This window comes from Melitaea cinxia, chromosome 7 (assembly GCF_905220565.1).
Source record: "Melitaea cinxia chromosome 7, ilMelCinx1.1, whole genome shotgun sequence".
NCBI classification, from domain to species: domain Eukaryota; kingdom Metazoa; phylum Arthropoda; class Insecta; order Lepidoptera; family Nymphalidae; genus Melitaea; species Melitaea cinxia.
The window spans coordinates 10,712,755-10,735,925 of NC_059400.1; the positions used below are offsets into that span (position 1 = coordinate 10,712,755).

Here is a 23,171-nt window from a genome sequence, read left to right on the forward strand (position 1 = left end):
TATCCAACACAAAAATATTTTTTCAATTCGAATCTGTAGTTCCTGAGATTAGCGCATTCAAACAATAAATAATAAACAGTCCCTAATATTATCCCATATATAAAATTCTCGTGTCACAATGTTAGTTACCATATTCCTCCGAAACGGCTGGACCGATTTTTATGTAATTTTGTGTGCATATCGGGTAGGTCTGAGAATCAGCCAACATCTATTTTTCATACCCCTAAGTTATAAGGGGGTGGGGGGATTAAGGAGGTTATAATAATGGTAATAATAATAAATACTCTTTATTGTACACCACAAAGAAACATTACAAAAAAAGTGATACATGCAAAGAAAAATGTACAAAGGTGGTCTTATCGCTAAGAGCGATTTCTTTCAGACAACCTTTGGGCATAGGATATGAGGATAGGGAGGTTAATAATATATATGGCAAACGTTTGCGGGGTCAGCTAGTCCCTACTAATATTATAAATGGGAATTTAAGTTTATTTGTTACGCTTTCACGCGAAAACTACTTAACCGATCATCGTGACACTTTGTATACATATTCTTGGAGGTATTAGAAATAACATAGGATACATTAAAAATACTTAATGCAAGCGAAGCCGCAGGTAAAAAGCTAGTATTAGTATAAATCAGCGAACTGACCTAGTATTGCGTGGGCCTCTTAGCGATAGCGCAGTCTTTATTGATATTACATACTATCCTACATTACATTCTTTCTATTCTACTATGCCTATACCATAGTTTATTATTTTACGTACATTTGGCATTAAGTTGTAACGAGTGGAGCGCCAGTGATTGCGTTCCTATAAAACGAAGTTTAGTACGATTCCACTAACACTTCTTAGTACTGTATTCATCGATGATGCGAAAAAGGCAGGCCGATGCGTGAAATAGATTACATATGAGAAATTAGCCTAATCTGGAGCACCGCTCAGGCGCGACGTTGCTATGCCGCAGGTTCGGTCAGGCCGTGTGGCGTGCGGGGAGTTCCATGTGCCGCGGGGATAACTTGCCTATGCGCTGTTGCCGTTCTTATGTATACAAACAAACGCGTCGATTTCGTCACTTATTTTGCAGTTTTTCTTTTAAATAATTATTAAAAAAATTGTTTGTGCGCGACATTTTGTGTTAAAAGTAGAACAATAAGTGTATCTTTTTAACCGACTTCAAAAAGATATGTTCGGGGATAACTCCGTCGTTTATGAACCGATTTTGATAATTCTTTTTTTTTTTTTGTTGGAAAGGAGATATCCCTAGTTTGGTACCATGATAAGGAAACCAGGATCTGATGATGGGATCCTAGAGAAACCAAGGGAAACTCTCGAAATCTAACTATAACTTTTTACTAGGTGTACAGATTTTGATGATTTTTAATTTAATCGAAAGCCGATGTTTATCATGTGGTCACATTTAAATTTCATCGAGATCTGATTACAACTTTGAAGTAATCTTTGATAATGCGTATTTACTAGACTATTTTTTCGTCTACCAACGTTGTATTACTTGTCGATATAATTGAAGTCGGTTTTTCTTCGTTTGCCTGCAAACAAAATTATAATATACAGCGTGAAAAACCTCTTGAAATGTGCCTCGAACTAAAATTGTACTTACTACTAACTCAAAAATGTACTAAATCTTTTTCATGTTTTTTTAAACCTGAACAATATTTCAAAACCCCATTTTGGTTATCCACAACCGGTGAAACTGGTTTTAAGGCCTAAGATGTATAAAGTGGAGTAATTCGAGTCTACATTATTTTATTATATCTTATTAATGCAGGAATGCAAGGAAATAAGGCAGGATTTTCTATAAAAGCTCATAGATCCTCTCATCCCAGATGGCATCATTTATTCCGACCTTTATGTGATAATTAATTATTTATCGTTACACTTCTCGCAATTTTCACAAAATCTTAACAAATTATATACCTAAACTTACCTACCTACGTCATTATACAAAATACACGGTCTAGTAGTGAGGATCGCATAAAAATCCATTAAGTAATTTTTCTAGGTTATCGCTGTCTAAGGCAGTCGCGGCGGGTGACTTGTAAGATAGTTTTAAAACTTATTAGGTACAACTATTAAAAAGAGGGAAATTTATGACTGCATTTGAAATATAATTGGTAAAAGAATGTTAAGGATGACGAAGGACGAAAAGCGATCGGCAGACCAAAAAAAGCGATGGATGGATTGTGTGAGAGAGGATATGAGAAAGAAAGGAGTAAGTGCTGAAGTGACGAATAATAGAGAGGATTAGAAGAGGAAAACATGTTGTGTCTACCCTACATAAGTGGGGTAAGGGCAGGAATATGATGATTTGAAATAAATACATATATATATATATATATATATATATATATATATATATATATATATATATATATATATAGGACTAGCTGTGCCTACGACTTCGTCCGCGTTTTGGGTATTTACATGTTCAACGTAATCACGTAACACTCAAATATTTTAAGTTTTCACTTTAAATTGGTATAGCTTTTTTATTTATGAACCGATTGACATCAAACAAACACTAAATGTTAAATGAAGCTTACCACAATATATTAGTTAAAATCACATCTAAATCAGATAAGCCGTTTCTGAAATTAGCGTGCACAAACGCACATACAAAAATTGTAACAATCATTGTTTTGGGTGCTATTTGCGTTGATAAAGGTCCCCCAATATTTTTTCTCATACATCTTCCATGTATAGACAACGATCTTGTAAATTTTTATTATATGTATTGATAACAATTTATTTTGATAACAATATTATAGTGTTTCAAACAACTCTAAAGAAATCAAATTGATTTAAAAAAATGAATTGTTTCTTTTGGATTGTGCTTTAATTTTAGCACAAAGATTTTGGACAAAAATGCAAAATATATTAGAATATTTACATATGTAAAATGATTCGTAATATTTTTTTTTTGATTCATCTTAAAATATTTTTCAAGAAAAAAACCTTATGAGGCGTAACTTTATTCACCTATTCACTAGCGACCTCTGTCCGTCCATATTTTTTATACGATAAGTAGTTATCAACATATATATTACCTTCTCCAAAACATGCCGCATCTTTGGTATAAGTATTATTCCGATCTATTCAGCATTTTTCGCAGTATTACCAAACAAAAAAAAAACCGGCTTTCCATTTATTAGTATAGATTGAAGGTGTTGAAGGATGTTATAGTAATAAAATAAATTATTTTTGCATGTAGGTTTTATTTTACAATCCCAGAAATAAAGTCTTAATAGGATTATATATATCAACAGGCCAAGTTGTAAATTACTTAAACTTAATGACTTACATAATACAATAAAATTATTAACTAAAACTATCTTCAACATATCTGGCTCAATCACCACAATGTATCAACCAAACATTTCATAAATTATCATTGATAAAATTGGTGCATAAATTGCTCTTTTAAAATTTAAAAATATTGTAGAAAAATATTCTCTGAAATCGTTAGATATCAAAGAATTTCATCTAATTTAATTAAATTATTTTACACATTTATTACGATATTTTTAAGGGAACATTGACGGTCATTAGACGTATCTAATTAATATACACAAAAACTCACGGCAGACTGCGCCATAAGCTTGACAGAGCTTGCTGAAGTAAAAAATAAAATAAGTAAGTAGCATTACTCATAGTTTTATGAGAATAATATTTTAGAATTTTCATGGTAGTAAGAAAACAAATCAACATTGATGAACAACATTTTCATAAAAATTTGATTTATAATTTTCAAATGTAATATAAATTTGTATTATATAAAAATTTGAAAACGACAACAACATCAATTTTATTTTTATCGCACCTTCTGCCACAAGTTTTTGAGAGGATAAATCCTAAAACAAAATTACATGACCTACACAATCGATTTACAAAGGTTTGCTTAATTTTATAAAGTAAATTTTCATTTTTTACATACATATGTAAGCAAATCGTAAGTAAACGCGCAAATCCATTTTGTTTATATAAATGTACAAAACATGATTTAGAAACTGTGTATGAAGCAATTGACTATCTTTATTGTGTTAACTCGTTTGGATCACAAAGCTGTTGGTCGACTCAGTGAATCCTATTCAATACTGCTTTAAATTATAAAAGTGAACTTTTATGTTAACAATGTTTATAGATATCCTGGTTTAACAGACAAGGTTTTTAGTTAAATATGTAAATAAATGACCAATGTGGAATTATAATATTTAAATATGTCTCAACCAGTCTAATAGTTGGTCATATCAACATTCAGGCGGAACACCTTACACCGGAAAAAAAAAAACTACAATTGTATGTCGAACTTTATCAAATTTCATCCAACTTTCTACCACTTTATAGTTTATCAATCATATTGTATTTAAGATTTCCTGAGAGCTAATTTATATCTAAAATCATGCACTTGCATCTCAATTATTAGACTAAAATAAGCATGTCAATAGAATAAAAAATAGTTATTACGTAAACAATTTAATTGAAATATCAACTTTTCGGACAACAAACTACAGATTCCACACAAAATATATCACAAAATCGTGATAATGAAGATTTCATATTAATTGTTCTCGTGGACCCCATTACAGTCATTGACACTGAGCAGTTAGATTCACTATGCCTGCGGGTGGTAGCTTCTTTCTTTATGTATTAGTTGCTCTTGGTATGATTTTAGTACACCACAACTACGATTATGTCGTGTTTATTGTCCGATGCTTGGGAGTGCTGTACACTTACAAACTAGTAAGATAACTCCGCTTAAGGCAACTTTCAATTGTCTTCTTCATCTTCATGTTTTCGTTTTTTACCTCGGGTACTCTCTTCATGCGTGTTATCTTCTCCGTCTGTTAAAAAAATATGAAATTTTAAATAAACCACTTTTTTTAATTTTAAATTAGTCTCACCTCACAATCAGCTGCCTCCACAAGGATTTACTCCTGCATTGGGAGTCTAAAAACATACACAATACACAAGCACCCCGACCATGACAAATAATATGATGACAATTTTTTGTACTGTTACATTCCCAGTCTTGACTATTTCAGATTTTGAGCAGGATATTTCTTGCTCTACCTCAGTAAAATGAATAAGTGTCCTAGTGTGACGTGATGGTATTTGGACGTGTAGGAGGCTCACCTTGCGCTTTAAGCTCGCCGTCGTCGACGTCATCGTCCTCCTCTTCCTCGACGTCACTCCCAGCGTACAGCGAACTCGCCGAGCTTTCCTCCTCTGTAAAATTGATCATATATTTATTATATACTCTAAAAGAAGATTAATTTGAGAGCAAAGTGAAGAATAACTTAGTTTAAAAGTGTAAGTCCACTTCTGTGCAATTGATTATTCGTTTGTTGTAGTTCAACACAAAAACTTATTTTGAGAAAGTGCAGAAAAAAGAAATTGTGTTGGCTTTCTAAGTTACTGCAACATCTTCGAGATATGTTTTTTTTTAAGAGCCAGTAATAAATCGATGCAAAACAAGCTTACTCTTTACTTTTAAACTGATTTGAATTAATCCATAGACTGATTGTCATTACAAAAAAACTACTTTTCTATAGCAATGAATAAAAATAATTTTTATCATCAGACTAAGGCCCTGCGATTAAAACTCCAAAAAATAAAAATAAAAACAGGTTTAAATTACCTAGATTTGAATTATAAACAGCACTTAAAGATATTTCTTCGTCATCTTCTTCATCGTCTACATCTGATCATGAAAAAAGAAAACAAGTTTTAAATGCATTATAAAAGGTATTTTTCGGTCTTTGTTTTCAGCTAATATATAAATAGGAATAATTTTCATGAATGATTATCATCGTCAATGTATTAAGGAAATGGTTGCTTAACTTTTTTCTGATCTGCTCAATAGCTGTAAAAAATGAAAATGACTAATATATTGATGGATTTTAAAATTTTATCATTAATATGAGTATATTTTTTTAAATTAAATATTATGTCTTATTATATATACATATGGGTTTATTATATTTATCATAAAAGTATTGCAAACTATGTAAAAATGTAAACATTATTTACAAAAACTTTAATAAAGGTTTTTGTAAGCACTATCAGTCATTGTGATAAATAGAAATTTAACTAAAACCACATGGGATATAATATAAGCATCACTGACACAAATATATGATGCTTACTTTGTAAAAGATAACCCATGTGGAAAAGAAGACCATAAACTGTATACAATGAGACCAGCAGACTTGGCGACTCCTCAGGCAATCTCTCTGACAAACTTTCATCATCTATCACAAGACGACCCAAGTTAATATCCAGATCTGGAAGCCATTTGCCGTAGTTTATAATACACAAGCAAAATTATTATGCATTTATAAAAATGAGTTTAGCTATTTATTATCAAATTGATTTAGCATGGAATTGGAATTACTTTTAGAAAAATGAATGCATAACATTTATTGTGGTATTGTAAAAACTGAAACCTAAAACCTAAATGGTCTGCGCGTCCATTATAATAATGCATTTAGGCTATTGATGTGGTTGTCTTGGCGGTGCAGCGCTTCAGGTATGTTCGCCGAAACGGGGTTGGACTATTTTGGCGCTATAATGCGCAAGCGTAGCGCATCAATGTTGCGACGGGTGCGAGCCAGCGCCAACACCATCCTGGGCGCATTGACGGATAGTTTTGACTCGCCGATAATGGAGCACTGGATACGACTGCACGCAGTCAAGTAGAACTTCTATCCTACCATCGGCCAGTCAAAAGTATCCTATTTAGTATTAATATTATGTAATTTATCTTATTTTGTTTTAGTATTGTTACTAACATAGTTTTATAAGATCATTGTTACTAACACTTTTTATGGACAATTTTTGTCTGAAATAAATGATTATTATTATTATTATTATTAAGAGATTAAATATTTTACAGCAATAATTATTACAATTAGTAGATAAATAAATAAATAACTTATAACATGTGTATGTTACGGTCGTCTGTTCCTATGATGAGCAACTTAATGCTTGTGTTACAGGTAACATCCGAGTGTTATAACTCTATTTTTTAACCGACTTCCAAAAAAGGAGGAGGTTCTCAATTCGACTGTATTTTTTTTTATGTATGTTACATCAGAACTTTTGACCGTGTGGACCGATTTCGACAAATTTTTTTTTAATCGAAAGGTGGTGTGTGCCTATTGGTCCCATTTAAATTTATTTGAGATCTAACAACTACTTTTCGAGTTATATCTAATAATGCGTTTTTACTTAACGCTATTTTTGTCAACCTACGTTGTGTTATTATAACCTCATAACTTTCTACTGCATGTACCGATTTTGATAATTCTTTCTTTGTTGGAAAGGAGATATCCCTAGTTTAGTACTTTGATAAGGAAACCAGGATCTGATGATGGGATTCCAGAGAAATCGAGGGAAACTTCTGAAAATCCGCAATAACTTTTTACTGGGTGTACTGATTTTGATAATTCTTTTTTTGTTGGAAAGAAGATATCCCTAGTTTAGTACCATGATAAGGAAACCAGGATCTGATGATGGGATCCTAGAGAAATCGAGGGAACTTCTTGATAATCCGCAATAACTTTTCTGGGTGTACCGATTTTAATAATTTTTAATTTAATCGAAAGCTGATGTTTGTCATGTGGTCACATATAAATTTTATTGAGATCTGATAACAAATTTTTGAGTAATCTTTGATAACGCGTAGTTACTTGACTATTTTTTCGTTGATCTACGTTGTATTACTCGTTGATGTAATTGAAGTCGGTTTTTTTTCGTTTGCGAGCAAACACAATTACTTAATATACATAGAAATAATACATATATAAATACAAATATTACACCCAGACTCAGGCCGGAATCTAATCCGCAACCTTCAGAACAGAGAGCAGGGCCACTACAACTGACCAAAGGGCTAGTCAAATCAAATAAAAAAAGTAAGTGCCTTGCTCCAATGTTGAAAATGTAGTATCAAAAACATACTAAATTTGTACAAGCACTTAGAACCACATAAGTAATTAAAATAATTTGTTTGCTACCTTCTTCATCACTGTCATTATTTCCATTCATTTCTTCTCCATCTTCCTCCTCTGCATCACTATCCTCGCCTTCTCGATCATCCTTATCATATCTAAAAGCAAATATTGAGGTGTTTTAAACAATAATTCATAGCACATTTAATAATTATTGATTCTAACAATACATACCCATCCAAATATTTAAGTGATGGGTGTAATGCAAATACTTTGCTTCTGTAATCTTCAATATTAGTGACATCGTTGTTAAAAAGATCTAAGTTCCTCAAACTTTCAAACTCTTCTAGAGGTTTCAGTGTTTGTAAATCTTTTATTTTATTCCCAGACAAGTTAAGATGTGTCAATTTCTTGCATCCATTAAGGAAATGAAGCCCATTTGATATTCTGTTGTCTGAAAGTTCCAACTTTCTTAATTTAGGCAATGTAGGGAATCCTTTGAGAGTTGTGAGTCCAACATTATTGAGACTTAAAATTTCAAGATTGGTGTATTCATCTGTAAGACCAATTATATTGGTACTCCTGCAGTTATCCAAATTGAGCTCTTTAATCTGAAAATTATTTATTTATTTGTTAAAAACAATTTTATTTTTTGGTTTTTATATTTAATTAAAGTATTAAAGTATTTTTATTTTTATTACTATACCACTGATATACGATATATGATAACTTCGTTCTGTCAAAATTGAAAAGTAATTTATTTATTTTTTGTATTAAAACCTTCCGTGGCCCTTAAGGAACATACAAAAAATAAATGAGTAGAATTGGTTGAGCCATTCTCTAGTTATGCGTTTAGCAACATTCCTTTTTATTTATATAGATATAAAAATATGTCATTTATTGCAGTCATCATAATAAAACATTTTTATGCTATATACTTAAAATGTTTAGTATTTTTGTAATAGTAGGTTAGCAAATATTGAAATTTATTACAAAAATATACATACATGTCATTATTCTTATATCAATATATATATAATAAAAATGTAACAGATTGCTGCCTGTACATGGAAGATATATTAGAAAAAATATTATTGGGCCTTTATCAATGCAAAAAGACGCCAAAACAATTATTGTTAGAAATTTTGTCTGTTTGTCTATAGTTATTTTTCAGTTTGCATAGTTATAAAATAAATAAATTTCTAAAACAAAAGTAGCCTAAGTTACTCCTTAATACATCAGCTATCTGTCAGCGAAAGTCCCGTCCAAATTAGTCCAGCCGTTTCAGAGATTAGCTGGAACAAATAACAGACAGACAGACAAAAATTGTAAATAAAATTATTTTGGTATATGTACCGTGTGAACATCCACACATCATACATTTAGTAAAAAGCGGTTATAATAATTTAGTTTATTATTAAACATGAAGATAAAATGGTGGTACGTAGCTGTTATGTTTAATTAGGTTACGGCAAAACACGTTTACATAAATTACTAAGGTATTTACAACATTAATTAAAAATATTATTTTATTTTATAAGCATTTTATATTGGATATAGTTGTTTATTAAAAATGTTGTAAAAATAAGTCTTTCAATTGGTTTTTTTTGTAGAATTTAGAAGTCAAGTTAACAAAACGTCAAAATGGTGCCAGCTGTCAAAGGTTCTCAATAACGTAGTTTGAAAATATAAAAAACGAGTGTGTAGTATAAGAAATTCTCTAATTCCACAAAAAGGATGTGCGATATTAAATTGTTTCGTAGTATATATAGATCGACGTGTTTCGTAATATTGTATCAAATAATGTTAGTTTTCGTCTGACAATGGCGGATGACACGATCATCGCGACGCAATAAAATGGCCGCTGTATTGGTAAGGCGTGCGTCAATAAAACATAATTACAATAATATAACATTTCAAAAGAAATTCTTCACAAAGTCAGATGCAATTATTATTTACAAAATAATTTTTAAATTAATTGTCACCGTGGTTATCTTAAAGAAAAAAAATCAAGTGAAAGGGCGCGAAATTACGTCGAGTAGAATACAATTGATAATAATAACGCAAATATAATTAAACAGTATTACACTAACAAAACTTTTGTAAGTTAAATGTTAATGAAACTAAAAAATATATTAAAATTTTGCATTTTTTAATAACTTGAATAAATTTTATGAAATTAAATAGATTGGACACACGGTGGTAAGCGGCTTGAATCTACCTATATATAACATTTTTTCTTTAATAGACTATAATATAATAAAATATGTAGTCTTAGGTTGTGACAAAAGCAAAATTTCTTCCAAAACTTTCATTTTTCACTTGATAACGTAATTTTAACACTTAACCTCAAATATGAATTTATGAAAAAATCTATTTCCTTTTCTATGGAAACTTTTAATGTATTTAAACATGGTTAGACAATTAATGAATTACATTATTTTGTATGTTTGTAAGTGAAAACGTGGATATGAATGCACGTAAGATTCGTAATTACGACTGCTATAAACAATAACGCCACATCTTAAAATTACATTTACTTGTTAGGTTAGCGGCATATAGACATAATGCGAGGATATTCATGATATTGTTCAAATAGTTAGTAGTTTAAAAGCCTAGAAACAATAACTCTCTCAGGAAATACGTATCGACAAAACATTCCAATATAACGAAGAGATGAAATAATGTACCTGTGAGGGATTTCTTCCTCGTAGTTCCAAAGCGACCCTCTTTTCCATCTTTTCAAAGATGAAGATTCACACTTTAATCACTTTAAAACCTTTCTATTTGCTAAAGGAAATAAATCACTTAGCTTGCTTGGGTTTCAAAACAGAAGGAAACTATAGATACACATTACACACGACTGACGTTATACCACAGACGCCGCCTGGCGACGTATTTAGGCAACCGGATACTACGTTGTCGTTTACCGGTTCGTTTATTCTTTCTTTTTAACGCTTGTATTTGTATGAAAGTATTTTTTTCATAATATTTTAGTTATATTTATTAATTATTAATAAAACTTTATAAATGTATAAAAAACTTTCAAAATATATGTTACATATTTAAAATGTAGTACATTAGTCTTTAATGCTTCTTACATTATAGTAACTTCCTGTTGTACTAGATTCGGCGGGATTTCTAAATAATTGCAATAAAGCAATGAAATAAAATAATAATTAAAAACAAAACAAAAAAACCCGCCTGCGTGAAGAACAACTAATAGAAAATCAACTGAAAAAGCTGGAACAAGATAAAAATTCAATATGCACACAAAGTCAGCGAAATAAATAGAAACAATATCAAACATTTTGTGCTGTACATTGAAAATATATTAATACGGTAGTCCTTCGAAACTTTATGCAACGTCGTACATAACATGCAGTCGGAGACATGCACAAAGAGAGAATGATTTGACTTATCCTTCAATTTCATGCCTCCGACTGCATGTTATGTACGACGTTGCATAAATTTTCGAAAGACTACCGTATTAATATATTTTAAATGTACAGCACAAAATGTTTGATATGGTTTCTATTTAATTCGCTGACTTTGTGTGCATATTGAATTTTTATCTTGTTCCAGCTTTTTCAGTTGATTTTCTATTAGTTGTTCTTCACGCAGGCGGGTTTTTTGTTTTGTTTTTAATTATTATTTTATTTATGTCTTTTTAGTCAGACAATTACGTAATCGGTTCAATTCATTAAAACAGTTTACATCATGTGGTTGATTAAGTAATTTTTTAGGGTCAAGAGAACTGATAGCAAGCCCGGAGAAAGATCTCACTCTGCTCAAAGCAACGTAAGCCTGACCTTTAGCAAATAGGTGACTGCTTACGTCAACAACTATTAGTTTTAATATAATGAAATTATTATGAAAATTATTTGTTTGTATTTGGTATTATGTATATGTTATTGATTTTATTAATGTAATTGTAAATTGGTGTGACATTATTTTATTAATTTTTATTTGTAATTTTAATTGTGTTTTTTTTAACCATTGTATTTTATTAGAAAGGCTACACCCCGAAGTTGATCGTCGCCTAGGAGGCGAGTTTGGCATGGCATAGGCGTGGGAAAGAGCAAAGTCCACATTTTTTAAACTTTAATATTGTATTTCTTTATTAGTATTACGGTAATAATAATCATGATATACCTTTTTAAAATCCTTGTATTGTGCCCTTCAATTTGATACCCATATTGTAGTATTCGAGAAAAAAAATATTTTTTCATTAACTACAATGGCTTCGCGCAGCCGCCATGTTTGATTTTTTTTAATGTCACCTATCTAAGAACACTTGGGCAGCTAAGACGAACCTAACGATACCTCAATTATGTAAATCCGTTCAGTGGTTCTGGAAATATGAGGTAGTAAAGAATATTACATACAAATATACATACATACATACAAGATACGCGCGAAAAACATAACCCTTCCTTGGCAGTCGGGTAATAATAAAAAGTTTAATAAGAGAGATAGAAATAAAATTAATATTCTTTGATATATTATACATATTTTTAATATACTTTGAGCTAAAAAATTCGTAAGTCTTTATTTTTTTACATAAAAAAAATTGTATATATATATACAGCAAAATCATGTTTAGATTGGATGAGTTTTTAATACTTGTACTAAATCATAGTGATTATTTATTCAACATTACTCACTCACTCACTCACTTCAGTCTATTGCATTCCACGGCAGCTGTGGTCTTTTGTAAGGTCGAGGTACTCCCTAGTCCTAGTTTGAGCAAGGAATTCCTGCTGTACCCTACCTCAGTTAAAAGTATGTGCCCAGTATTTTGCCCATAGTCACCACGCTGGGCAGGCGGGTTATTGACAGCAGGGCTGGCTTTGTCGCATCGAAGATGCTGCTGCCCGTCTTCAGATGTCTGTATTCAACATAAACAATATTGATTCGCATTCAGCCTGTAACTTCCGAATGTTGCGCATTTACCAGGCCTCTTTTACCATGTAGGAGAAGGATTGGAGCCTTATCCACCACGCTGCTCCACTGCGGATTGGTGGATATGTTACCTCCTAGTAACGATTGCTATCAGGTATTTATGATAACAACGGGACAGACGGCTTAACGTGCTTTCCGAGGCACCGTGGGGAGACCCAGAAGAACAGTTATTCAAAGCGGAAAGAAATATTTCTACAAATTCAAATATCCAACCCGAGCGTGAATGGAACCCGCAAACTGTCGATGTTTTAGGCGAATACGGTCACCAACCCGCCTGCCCAGCGTGGTGACTATGGGCAAAACACATGAGTTCACGTTTTATTTTGGCGTAAACTTGTGGAGGCCTATGTCCAGCAGTGGACTGTATAGGCTGTAATGATGACTTGCACCACTACACCAGAGTGCTTGTTAGAGTTATGATGATTTCAGGCGTAAGTAATTAGTGCATATTTATATGGATTAATTGCTTAATATGCAATAAGCAGCATGCACTAACTACTAACAATTTTAATTATTAAGTGCAATATAAAAAAATAATAATACATAATTGAGACGCGTAGTCAAAGACAATAGGCATATGTTTCTGATTTTAAGTATAAAAATTAATAATAAACGATGGATGGTCGTAATTGGCCTTAATGATTATATTTCATTCTTGGTTTCGCTGAAAAACAGTAGGTATATAGTCCCGAACACGTGATAGTTTTGAGGTTCTAGGGAACACATGAAGAAAAAGCAACTCGCGATTCGGTTATCCTCACATTAAAAAGGTCAGAGTTGTGGACCCACTCCGTTTGAGCTTTCTAACTAGGTTAATAGAAAATTTATGATATAAGTAATTTTTAAGATAACATTATACGGATTGGACCTCAGCTTATGCATACAATTTCTAAGCTTAATGAAATTCACAGCTCCTGCGTTATTCATGGCTTAAGTATTCTATATTTATTGCGAATGGGTACGGTTTGTGAATTTTCAGCTATAGCTGTCCTAACCATTTTAATAAGTCGCAAATCAAATAAATTAGGATCATTATAGGTGTTGAGATTAGACATATTTGCGGTTATAAGATTTTGATATACCTTCTCATAATCTACTACCTTTTTGTACATTTGATATGTATCTTTTGTAGTTACTTTAGTGATATTAGAAGTTCTGTTGTAATTAAAATAGCTACGAAAACGTCATTAGAGATACAATCGAGTTTCACCAATACATGGTCAAGGCAACTATTTCCGCGTGTAGGGAGACTGACCAGGTAAGAGAACATGTGAAGACAATATATCCAAGTATTGTAATCTATTACTTATTACGTTCCTGACATTTTTCATTGGATGTGATAATTAAGATTATATTTAAGACTCCTAATATCATAAGGTTTTTAGAGTTAGAAATAGACTAAAGGTGATTTTGCAATGAATATTTGAAGTTCTTCGCACAAGTATGTAACGGAGAACGATAACTACCTAATATCACATATTTGAGATATTTATTTGAAGACCATTAGCATCAGATAGATCGAGCTTTTCAGTTTTAGAATTATGATTATTTTTAACCGACTTCTAAAAAAGGAGGAGGTTTCCAATTTGTGTGTATTTTTTAAAATGTATGTTACCTTAGAACTTTTGACTGGGTGGACCGATTTCGATGATTTTTGATTTAATTGAAAGCCGGTGTGTATCGTGTGGTTTTATTAAATTATAATTGCGATTTAATAAGTAGTTTTTGAGTTATATCTAGTAAGGCGCATTTACTTGACTATTTTTTCGTCGACCTATTTTATTATACCGCATAACTTTTCACTGAGTTCACCGATTTTGATCGGTTTGATAGGTTTCGATTATTTTAATCGAAAGCTGATACTTGATTTGTGCTATCATTTTAATTTGATCAAGATCTGATAACTGCTTGTTGAGTAATCTTTGGTAACGCGTATTTACTTGACTATGTTTTCGTCTACGTACGTTGTGTTACTTGTCGATGTAATTGAAGTCGGTTTTTTTTTGTTTGCGAGCAAACACAAAATTAAGTACGTAAGCAGAAGTATAATTGGTAAGTGTTGGTAGTGGTTTTTCTAAGTTTAACCTACATTCTGTGAGTATTAAAACGTCTACTTCATAAGGTAACTGCGATAATGTTTATTTATTGATCGTTGAGATTCTTGTATAATTATACTTCCTATATTTTGAGTGAGGATTTTTAATAAATTAATATATGAACTGCCAGTATACTTTTCAAGAGATTCAATAGATTCAAAGATAATTTTACTGAAAAAGTTCGCTTTTTATCGTATAATTCATGTTTCAGGCTTAAGCTGTACATCATGTTAAAGCACTTTTAATTGACATATAGACTGCTTGCGGTACCTGACCGACTAGCGAAGGTTGGCAGTCATCTTCGCATACTCTGGTTTATTCTTCACGAGGCGAGAGTTCGGCGGCGCTCGCGATACCTGACCACTCGCGGATGTTCGTAGCCAGGACTTTTTTCTGCGACCTACGCCTCGTTTTCCAGCAATTTTTCCCACCACGATGAGTTGTAACAGGTCGTATCTATTGTGCCTAAGGACGTGTCAGAGGGGGGCGAGGGGGTATCAATAATTAATAACAATTAATTAGTGGTACCCAATAATCCTCAACATAAATTTAAAGTTTTTATAAAAAAATAATAATAGGTAAAGCTATATTATTCGGTGCAGGATTACAAAGTTTTTCTTTCTTTTTTTTTTGAATTAATAAACGCTTTACGTTCAACGGATCCCCCAGTAGGTTGTTCTCCTATGTTGGGGGTCCGGAAACAAAATACACAAACACAACGCCCAGACTACGACTAACATCTATATGGTCGATACAAATGTCTTTCGTGAGCGGGAATCGAACCCGCGACCGCCACTGCAACAGCTAGTGCTATTACCGCTGCGCTAACGCGTCACCATAGTTGATTGAAGATGTGTGGACTTAGGGATGCTGTATTTCATGCTCGTATATTATTTTCAAAAGAGTGACTGCGGAGTTTTTTGACGATTCTTCTCTGCAGAATCTACATTCCGAATCGGTAGTACCTTTACTTTTACAAAAATTATAATCATTTTTAACCGACTTCGAAAAAGGTTACTACATATATATATATATATGTTCGGGGATAACTTCGTCGTTTATGAACCGATTTTGATAATTCTTTTTTTGTTGGAAAGAAGATATCCCAAGGGTGGTACCATGACAAGAAAACCAGGATCTGATGACTGAATCGAAAATTAATCGGAGGGAACTCTCGAAAATCGTAGTGACGACCAGTGCTTTGGAATTTTTTTTCGTCTACTTACGTTGTATTACTTTTCGATGTAATTGAAGACGGTTTTTTTTCGTTTGCTAGTTTATATAATTATTGATTTTGATTTTAAATATTTTAATTGAGATTGTAAGTTTGTTTGTTACACTTTCACGCAAAAACTACTTAACCGATCATCATGAAACATTGTACACATATTCTTGGAGGTATTAGAAATAGCATAGGATACTTTTTACTAAAAAAAAATCAATACGAGCGAAGCCGTGGGTAAACGCTAGTATATTCTATATATAAATATGTGAAGCAAAACCTTTGTAACCCTTTTTTATGAAAATTACATGGACGAAGGAGTATGAAAATTCGCACACTTATAGTTTACATAGAGAAGGAGTGCAGAATGCTAATATTTTTTCAAAATATGCATAATGAATACACTTAATAAATAAAGAAAACATTACGCACACTACTATTGTAGTACTTATTTGACACACACACGCATATATACTTTTTTGTTTATTATTATAAAAGTATAGTCTTTGTCAACAGAACTAACAATGTTCAAACTTATAATTTAAATTAATTTTGGTTGAGTTTTGACGACTGAGCGACCTCTAGTGTCAATAAATACTTGGGTTGTCTGGAAGAAATGGCTAAATAGCCATAAGTCCGCCCATTGTACTTCACAGTCTGTAAATATTTTTTAAATGTGGTTACTGTTTAAAATGTAGTTGTGGTGTACAATAAAGTATAAATAAATAAATAAATAAATAAATAAATACTTGACACGTAATTATGTATCTATTATGATGTAATTTTGCATATTTACGAAAGTAATATAATTCTGTAAAAATGTGTTATAAGTTATAGCGTACATTTTACACGTATCGCGTAGATTTACGAACGTTGAATGTCCATGGTCGTTCCAGAGTTCACATTTATGTTTGGTGTCCTGTATGAGTTGTAGCTTATTTTTAATTGCCCAAAACACTCTACGAGGTCGATTTACTATAGATAAACCGAGTCTATGAAATAATTTTGTTTTTTAATTTTAATATCTTGATAAATTTATCTAAGATTTTATTTTTTTGTGTTACCCACATTAGGAATTCTAAACATTTTTGAATATCATATCAAAAATTGACCGCTCCAGCGGGGTTCGAACCTATATAGGTATGTCTGATGCAGATTGTCTTAAGGAAATTTACCAATAGTACTCAAATGCAATTTTATTAAATAATAGAAGATTTCTTATACCTGATTCTTTTATTAATTAATTTACATCATTACATATTGTGTAGACTATGGATAGTACCTATATTTAAACCAAAAATAAAGCACAATACTAATAGTTTGTAACAAGATGGTTCTTAATCTGTGCAACTACCTACTTCAAGAAATTTGTCATACAGTAAATGTCATCATCATCATCATTACAGCCTATACAGTCCACTGCTGGACATAGGCCTCCACAAGTTTACGCCAAAAATAACGTGAACTCATGTGTTTTGCCCATAGTCACCACGCTGGGCAGGCGGGTTGGTGACCGCAGTACTGGCTTTGTCGCACCGAAGACGCTGCTGCCCGTCTTCGGCCTGTGTATTTCAAAGCCAGCAGTTGGATGGTTATCCCGCCATCGGTCGGCTTCTTAAGTTCCAAGGTGGTTGTGGAACCTTGTTATCCCTTAGTCGCCTCTTACGACACCCACGGGAAGAGAGGGGGTGGCTAAATTCTTTAGTGCCGTAGCCACACAGCACTAAAGAATTACAGCACAGTAAATGTCAAATAAAGGTAAATAGTTAATTAGTCTGGAATTAGAACTATACATATGTATTATATATATGTGATTTTTTGATACTGTTACGTAACACAATCACTTTAAAATTTTAAATGATTCAAAATGATTATCGAATTAAAAGTGTACTTTATCGTAGTTCATTGTTAATTGTAATTTTTACATTTCTTATATTTTGTGTTTCACGGTGTACAAAGGAAAGTAGAATAAAACATGAAATTTCTGAAAATGCAAAGAAATTTATTAATTATAAGGAGAAACCGTACCCAGATTTAAATAAAACAGATATAGTACGCCTAATAAATAAATATAATAAAGAACAAAAAATATTAAATTTGGATGTATTCGGACCTTTGACTAATGATACAATTATTCTTGTGATACAAGTTTATGAAATAAATAAATCCTTTAAATATCTTATAGCTTCACTGTGTGATCTTAGAGGAATTCAAGATGCTCTCATAATATTCTCGCATTCATATTTAGACGTTAATGTCAATAAGTTGATAGCGAGTATAGATTTTTGTCGTGTTTTGCAAATCTTTTATACGTATTCATTGCAAATCTTTACACACGAGTTCCCCGGGTATAGCAGAAATGATTGCCCGTACGACGCGAACATTGAAAGAGCGGAGTTTTTGAATTGCACAGGTGCCTCTACGCCAGATATACATGGAAAATATCGACAAGCTACTAAGTCTGAGAAAAAACATTATTGGTGGTGGACTGCTAACGTTTTTTTCAAAAATCTAAAATGTACCCGTGGATTTAACGGTACCGTAGTATTTCTGGAAAAAGATTTATATTTAATAGAAGATTTTTTATATATGATTATTTTTATGAGAAAGATATCTAAATTTTCACCGCAGAGCGAATTTTTATCCTTAGGGTCTTTGATACTGCCTGGAAAAAATCTTTACAGTGTTGACTTAACTTCTTGGGATCCAAAGTTGCATTCGGGTGTATTAGCCTTTGACGTTTCTGTGTGGAATAGAATTATAGAAAACTATAATCTTTTCTGTGATGTTGACGATAGTTCTTGGTCTCGCTCGTTCTTATACTTATCTTTAAACCAGAAAAATGGAAAAAGGTTTAAGGTTTTGCACACTAGGATTCCAAGAGCAATAATGACTTCAAAGTACCTTCTTAGTGTGGAAAATAATGTAATAGATATTTTGTCTACACAGAAAACTTTCAAAATAAACTTATTTCCTGCTTATCTTGAGATGTATACAAATATCGAATTGGAGGATGATTCATATGTTATATTTGATCTTGTAGAAGGCAAAGGTGGTTGGAGTGATCCAAGAGATATCTTACTTTGTGAAAATATGATACGCAATGAAACAAATTTGTTAAATATTAATATTTAAATCATGTTTTAAAGGCGAAAATTACTACCTATGTTTGTTGTTACATCATAAATTTAATTACTTGTATTATGAAATTAAAAGGATAATCCTGTGGAGAGATACAAAAACACACTTCACGTGACGTTCATTGACCTTATAAGCACCAAATGGCGTAATACTCGTAATACAGTAATATAAATATTTTGTTTTATTATCTATCTATAAATAAATATTTTTATTATTTCGTCATTTCCTTTGTTTTACTTATTTGTCATATTTAAAATCTCTCATTTTCACGTTTCTCTGTTCATGTAAATTCAGGTCAACACGCACTACAAATGTACTATTACTTAATAGGTACAACTTTCTAGGTTAAACGCCTCTGATTGAAGATTACTCATAATGTGAATCCTTATTTTCTCTTATAGTCTATATAACACAAGTTTTTTTTTTTTTTCAATTGAATAGGTAGTTGCATAAATACAGTAAAAATATTTTAGTTTATATTAAGCGCTTGTAGAATATGACTGGGTTTCAGAAATTTAAAGTTGTTCTAGTTTTATAAATTTTCTGTAATAGGTAATCATAATTATTTTATCAATATTTAATTAACACTAAAACATTAATTAACATTTCAAAGAATAATTAAGGGCAAACGTTTGCGAACTCGAAGGCAGCTGTTAGTCATCCTTAAACAGTATGATTAGGCTTATTGTCCTAAGACAAAGGAGTAACATCAGTTGAAACGTGTGACAGTATAGCGTTGGCGGCATTTGATCTGCGGTGGAGAGACTGGGAGGGGTATATCGGAGGTAGCCTTAGGGTTGCGCACGCAGCCCCGGCCCGGACGAGAGCAACAGTCTGCTCGCGTGAGCCGCCACTCGCGACTCGGCTTCACCACGCCGCGTTAACATGACAAATGGTAAGCACTATCAACACTAGCACCTTCCGCAATGCTTTCCGTACCTACAGCCCTTCACGAAACTCTTTCACGACTCGAGTGTTTACCTGCGCGACCCACTTTTCAGTGATAATTTGCCTAAAATCGCCTAATTTGTATCGCTATGTTAGCGAATGAGTAGTTTTTATTTGTTCGATAAAAACCTTGTTTTTTTGTAACAAATGTGTTAAATAAAAAGAACTTAAAACTTGCACAGAGATCGTGTCGTAAACAAGTTATTTGGGTTCATTTTACTTTTAAAATAAGTGTTTAAACTATGAAATGAAGAAAGAAATCATAAAAAATATTTTTGGAGGAACCAGATTTTAAGATAACCGTAATTGAGTAAGTATAGTAGTTTATATGTTAAAATTTTCTTATAAGGCAGTGAAGTGGATTATTGAAATTTTAACTTAAGTTTCGACCGAAAATCTTGATAAATAAGGATTTTAACTTTTGATATTAAATGAATTTTGAAAACATTATTTTAAATATGATATATTAATTTGTGATGCAGATAGTCACATAAATACTCATACTACATTGCAAAATCAAAGTAAAAAATTATTTTATTCAAATAGGCTTCTAAGAACTTTTTAATTGGCAGATGATAAATTAAAATTATATATTTTTTGAAAAAAATCATTAAGTTTATTGTCATAGTATTTTTCGCACATTCAAATAATTAAATTTCACTATCTTTTTTTACAACTAGAATAAGTTTGTTACAGTCACAAAGGCTGTTAGGATTAGACAGCAGTTACGTTTGAGATGATCCTTTTCATTACATATTCTTAACCAACTGTCGTTTTGACAAATAAACGTTACAAAGAGTGATTAAAAGTATCAATTAACATTGTTTCATTTTCACTCAACATTATCATCTGAGTAATTTACTCTTATTATTATTATATAGTTAAATGCGAAATAAGACCGCATCTATATACTAGCTTTGGATGTTGTTATGTGCATTGTATTTATTATATATCGCAACACCATTTACATACGTCTCGCTTTGTAGTATTTAAGCTGTCTTACTAGTTTGTAGGTGCATTGTTTATATTTCAGTAATAAAAAGCGTAACATACGACTGATATTTCGTAGATAATAGCACTTTGTTGTAGCGCTACCTATAGACTGAAAAACACATAATCTGTACATATTAGATTTGTTATGAAACTGTTTCCAGCGTTACCAAGTTGTAATAATAATAACTTGCTGTGCCCCGCGGTTTTACTGCGTTAATTTGAGGAAAAACGTAGATATAAAAATATTTTGAAATCATTACTGTGCGACTCAAGCGACTTACACAGGCACCTGGTTGATGAAGTATTTTTTTCATTGGTGAGGATTCATATGCTTAACATCGTCGTTTATGAACCGATTTTAATAATTCTTTTTTTGTTGGAAAGGAGATATCCCTAGTTTGGTACCATGATAAGGAAACCAGGATCTGATGATGGGATCCCAGAGAAATCGAGGGAAACTCTCGAAAATCCGCATAACTTTTTTACTGGGTGTACCGATTTTGATGATTTTTTAACCGACTTCAAAAAAAGGAGGAGGTTACTCAATTCGACCGTATATATATATTTTTTTTTTTATGTATGTTCGGAGATAACTTCTTCGTTTATGAACCGATTTTGATAATTCTTTTTTTGTTGGAAAGGAGATATTCATAGTTTGGTACCATGATAAGGAAACCAGGATCTGATGATGGGATCCCAGAGAAATCGAGGGAAACTTTCAAAAATCGTAAGGGTGACTAGTAAATTTAATCATGTTTTCATTAAGTACTATAAAGCACTACTATTTAATAAAGGTCTGGAGTCGATCTGATGATGGAGAAGAAAGATAGTCGAGGGAACTCTTCAACAATTTATAGCAATTACCTGCTTTTTGAACTTAATTCGTTTCTATCGATGAGAACTTTGCACCTGTATGAGTTATAAGTGCCATTACAGTCTGATGATGGAGACAAAATATAGTCGAGGGAACTCTTTAACGATTTATAGCAATTACCTGCTGTTTGAACTTAATTTGTTTCTATTAATGGGAACTTTGCATATGTATGAGCTATAAGTGCCATTTCAGTCTGATGATGGAGACGAAAGATAGTCGAGGGAACTCTTCAACGGCTTATACCAATTACCTGCTGTTTGAACTTAATTCGTTTCTATTGATGAGAACTTTGCACATATATGAGTTACAAGTGCCATTACAGTCTGATGATGAAGACGAAAGATAGTCGAGGGAACTTTTCAACGATTTATAGCAATTACCTGCTGTGTGATCATCTGTGTCGCAGGACCAGGTTTGATGATGGAACCCATAAACACTCGAGGGAATTTCTCAACAATTTACAGCAGTTACCTTTTGCTGTTTGACGACCGCTTTGATATAATGGTGCATGTGCCGTGTCGGCGGCGCCTAAACACCGACGGTCGCGGGTTCTATTCCCGCTCGGAGAGGATATTTATGTTTATACAAATATTTATTTTCGGTCTAGTTGTTAATCTTTATGGTTCTTCCAACCTAGCCTCAGAGAACACGCTAGGCTGTCAGTCCCGCTTGTTATTACGTACACCTGATAGCGAACTTTACTCATAGTATGTCGACGCGTTAGCGCAGCGGTTACAGCACCAGCTGTTGCGCTGGCGTTAGTGGGTTCAATCTCCGCGCACGACAGACATTTGTATTGGCCATATAGATGTTTGTCATTGTCTGGGTGTTTGTGCTTGTGTATTGTGTATGTTTCCGGACCCCCGACACAAGAGAAAAAGCATCCTTGTTAGGTCTACCCATCACTAATAATTGTAAAATAAAATAATTTTTAACAAAAAAAAAACCGACTTCAAACAG

General features: G+C 32.3%; 1 protein-coding gene across 2 annotated transcripts; it reads right to left on the reverse strand.

The window, feature by feature from the left end:
- Positions 1-3,218: 3,218 nt before the first annotated feature.
- On the reverse strand, positions 3,219-10,867 carry LOC123655346 (acidic leucine-rich nuclear phosphoprotein 32 family member A). 2 transcript variants are annotated; one of them, XM_045591159.1, is made up of 7 exons: positions 10,663-10,867; positions 8,207-8,583; positions 8,039-8,130; positions 6,167-6,304; positions 5,659-5,721; positions 5,154-5,246; positions 3,219-4,861 (listed from the first exon to the last, which is right to left on the reverse strand). In XM_045591159.1, exons 1-7 carry the CDS (start codon positions 10,708-10,710, stop codon positions 4,788-4,790), a joined length of 885 nt encoding a protein of 294 aa, XP_045447115.1. In that variant the 5' UTR covers positions 10,711-10,867; the 3' UTR covers positions 3,219-4,787. The 2 variants fall into 2 exon arrangements, with proteins under 2 accessions (XP_045447115.1, XP_045447114.1); XM_045591158.1 differs by lacking the exon at positions 6,167-6,304.
- Between the last annotated feature and the right edge of the window lie 12,304 nt (positions 10,868-23,171).

Bases quoted from the DNA above. Each gene is read 5' to 3' on its own strand.
- LOC123655346 (XM_045591159.1), bottom strand. From the start codon at position 10,710: ATGGAAAAGAGGGTCGCTTTGGAACTACGAGGAAGAAATCCCTCACAG. The intron at 6,305-8,038 runs GTAGCAAACAAA...AATGGCTTCCAG, and splicing joins TAATGACAGTGATGAAGAAG to ATCTGGATATTAACTTGGGT. The intron at 5,722-6,166 runs GTAAGCATCATA...TTTCATGATCAG, and splicing joins CATGGGTTATCTTTTACAAA to ATGTAGACGATGAAGAAGAT.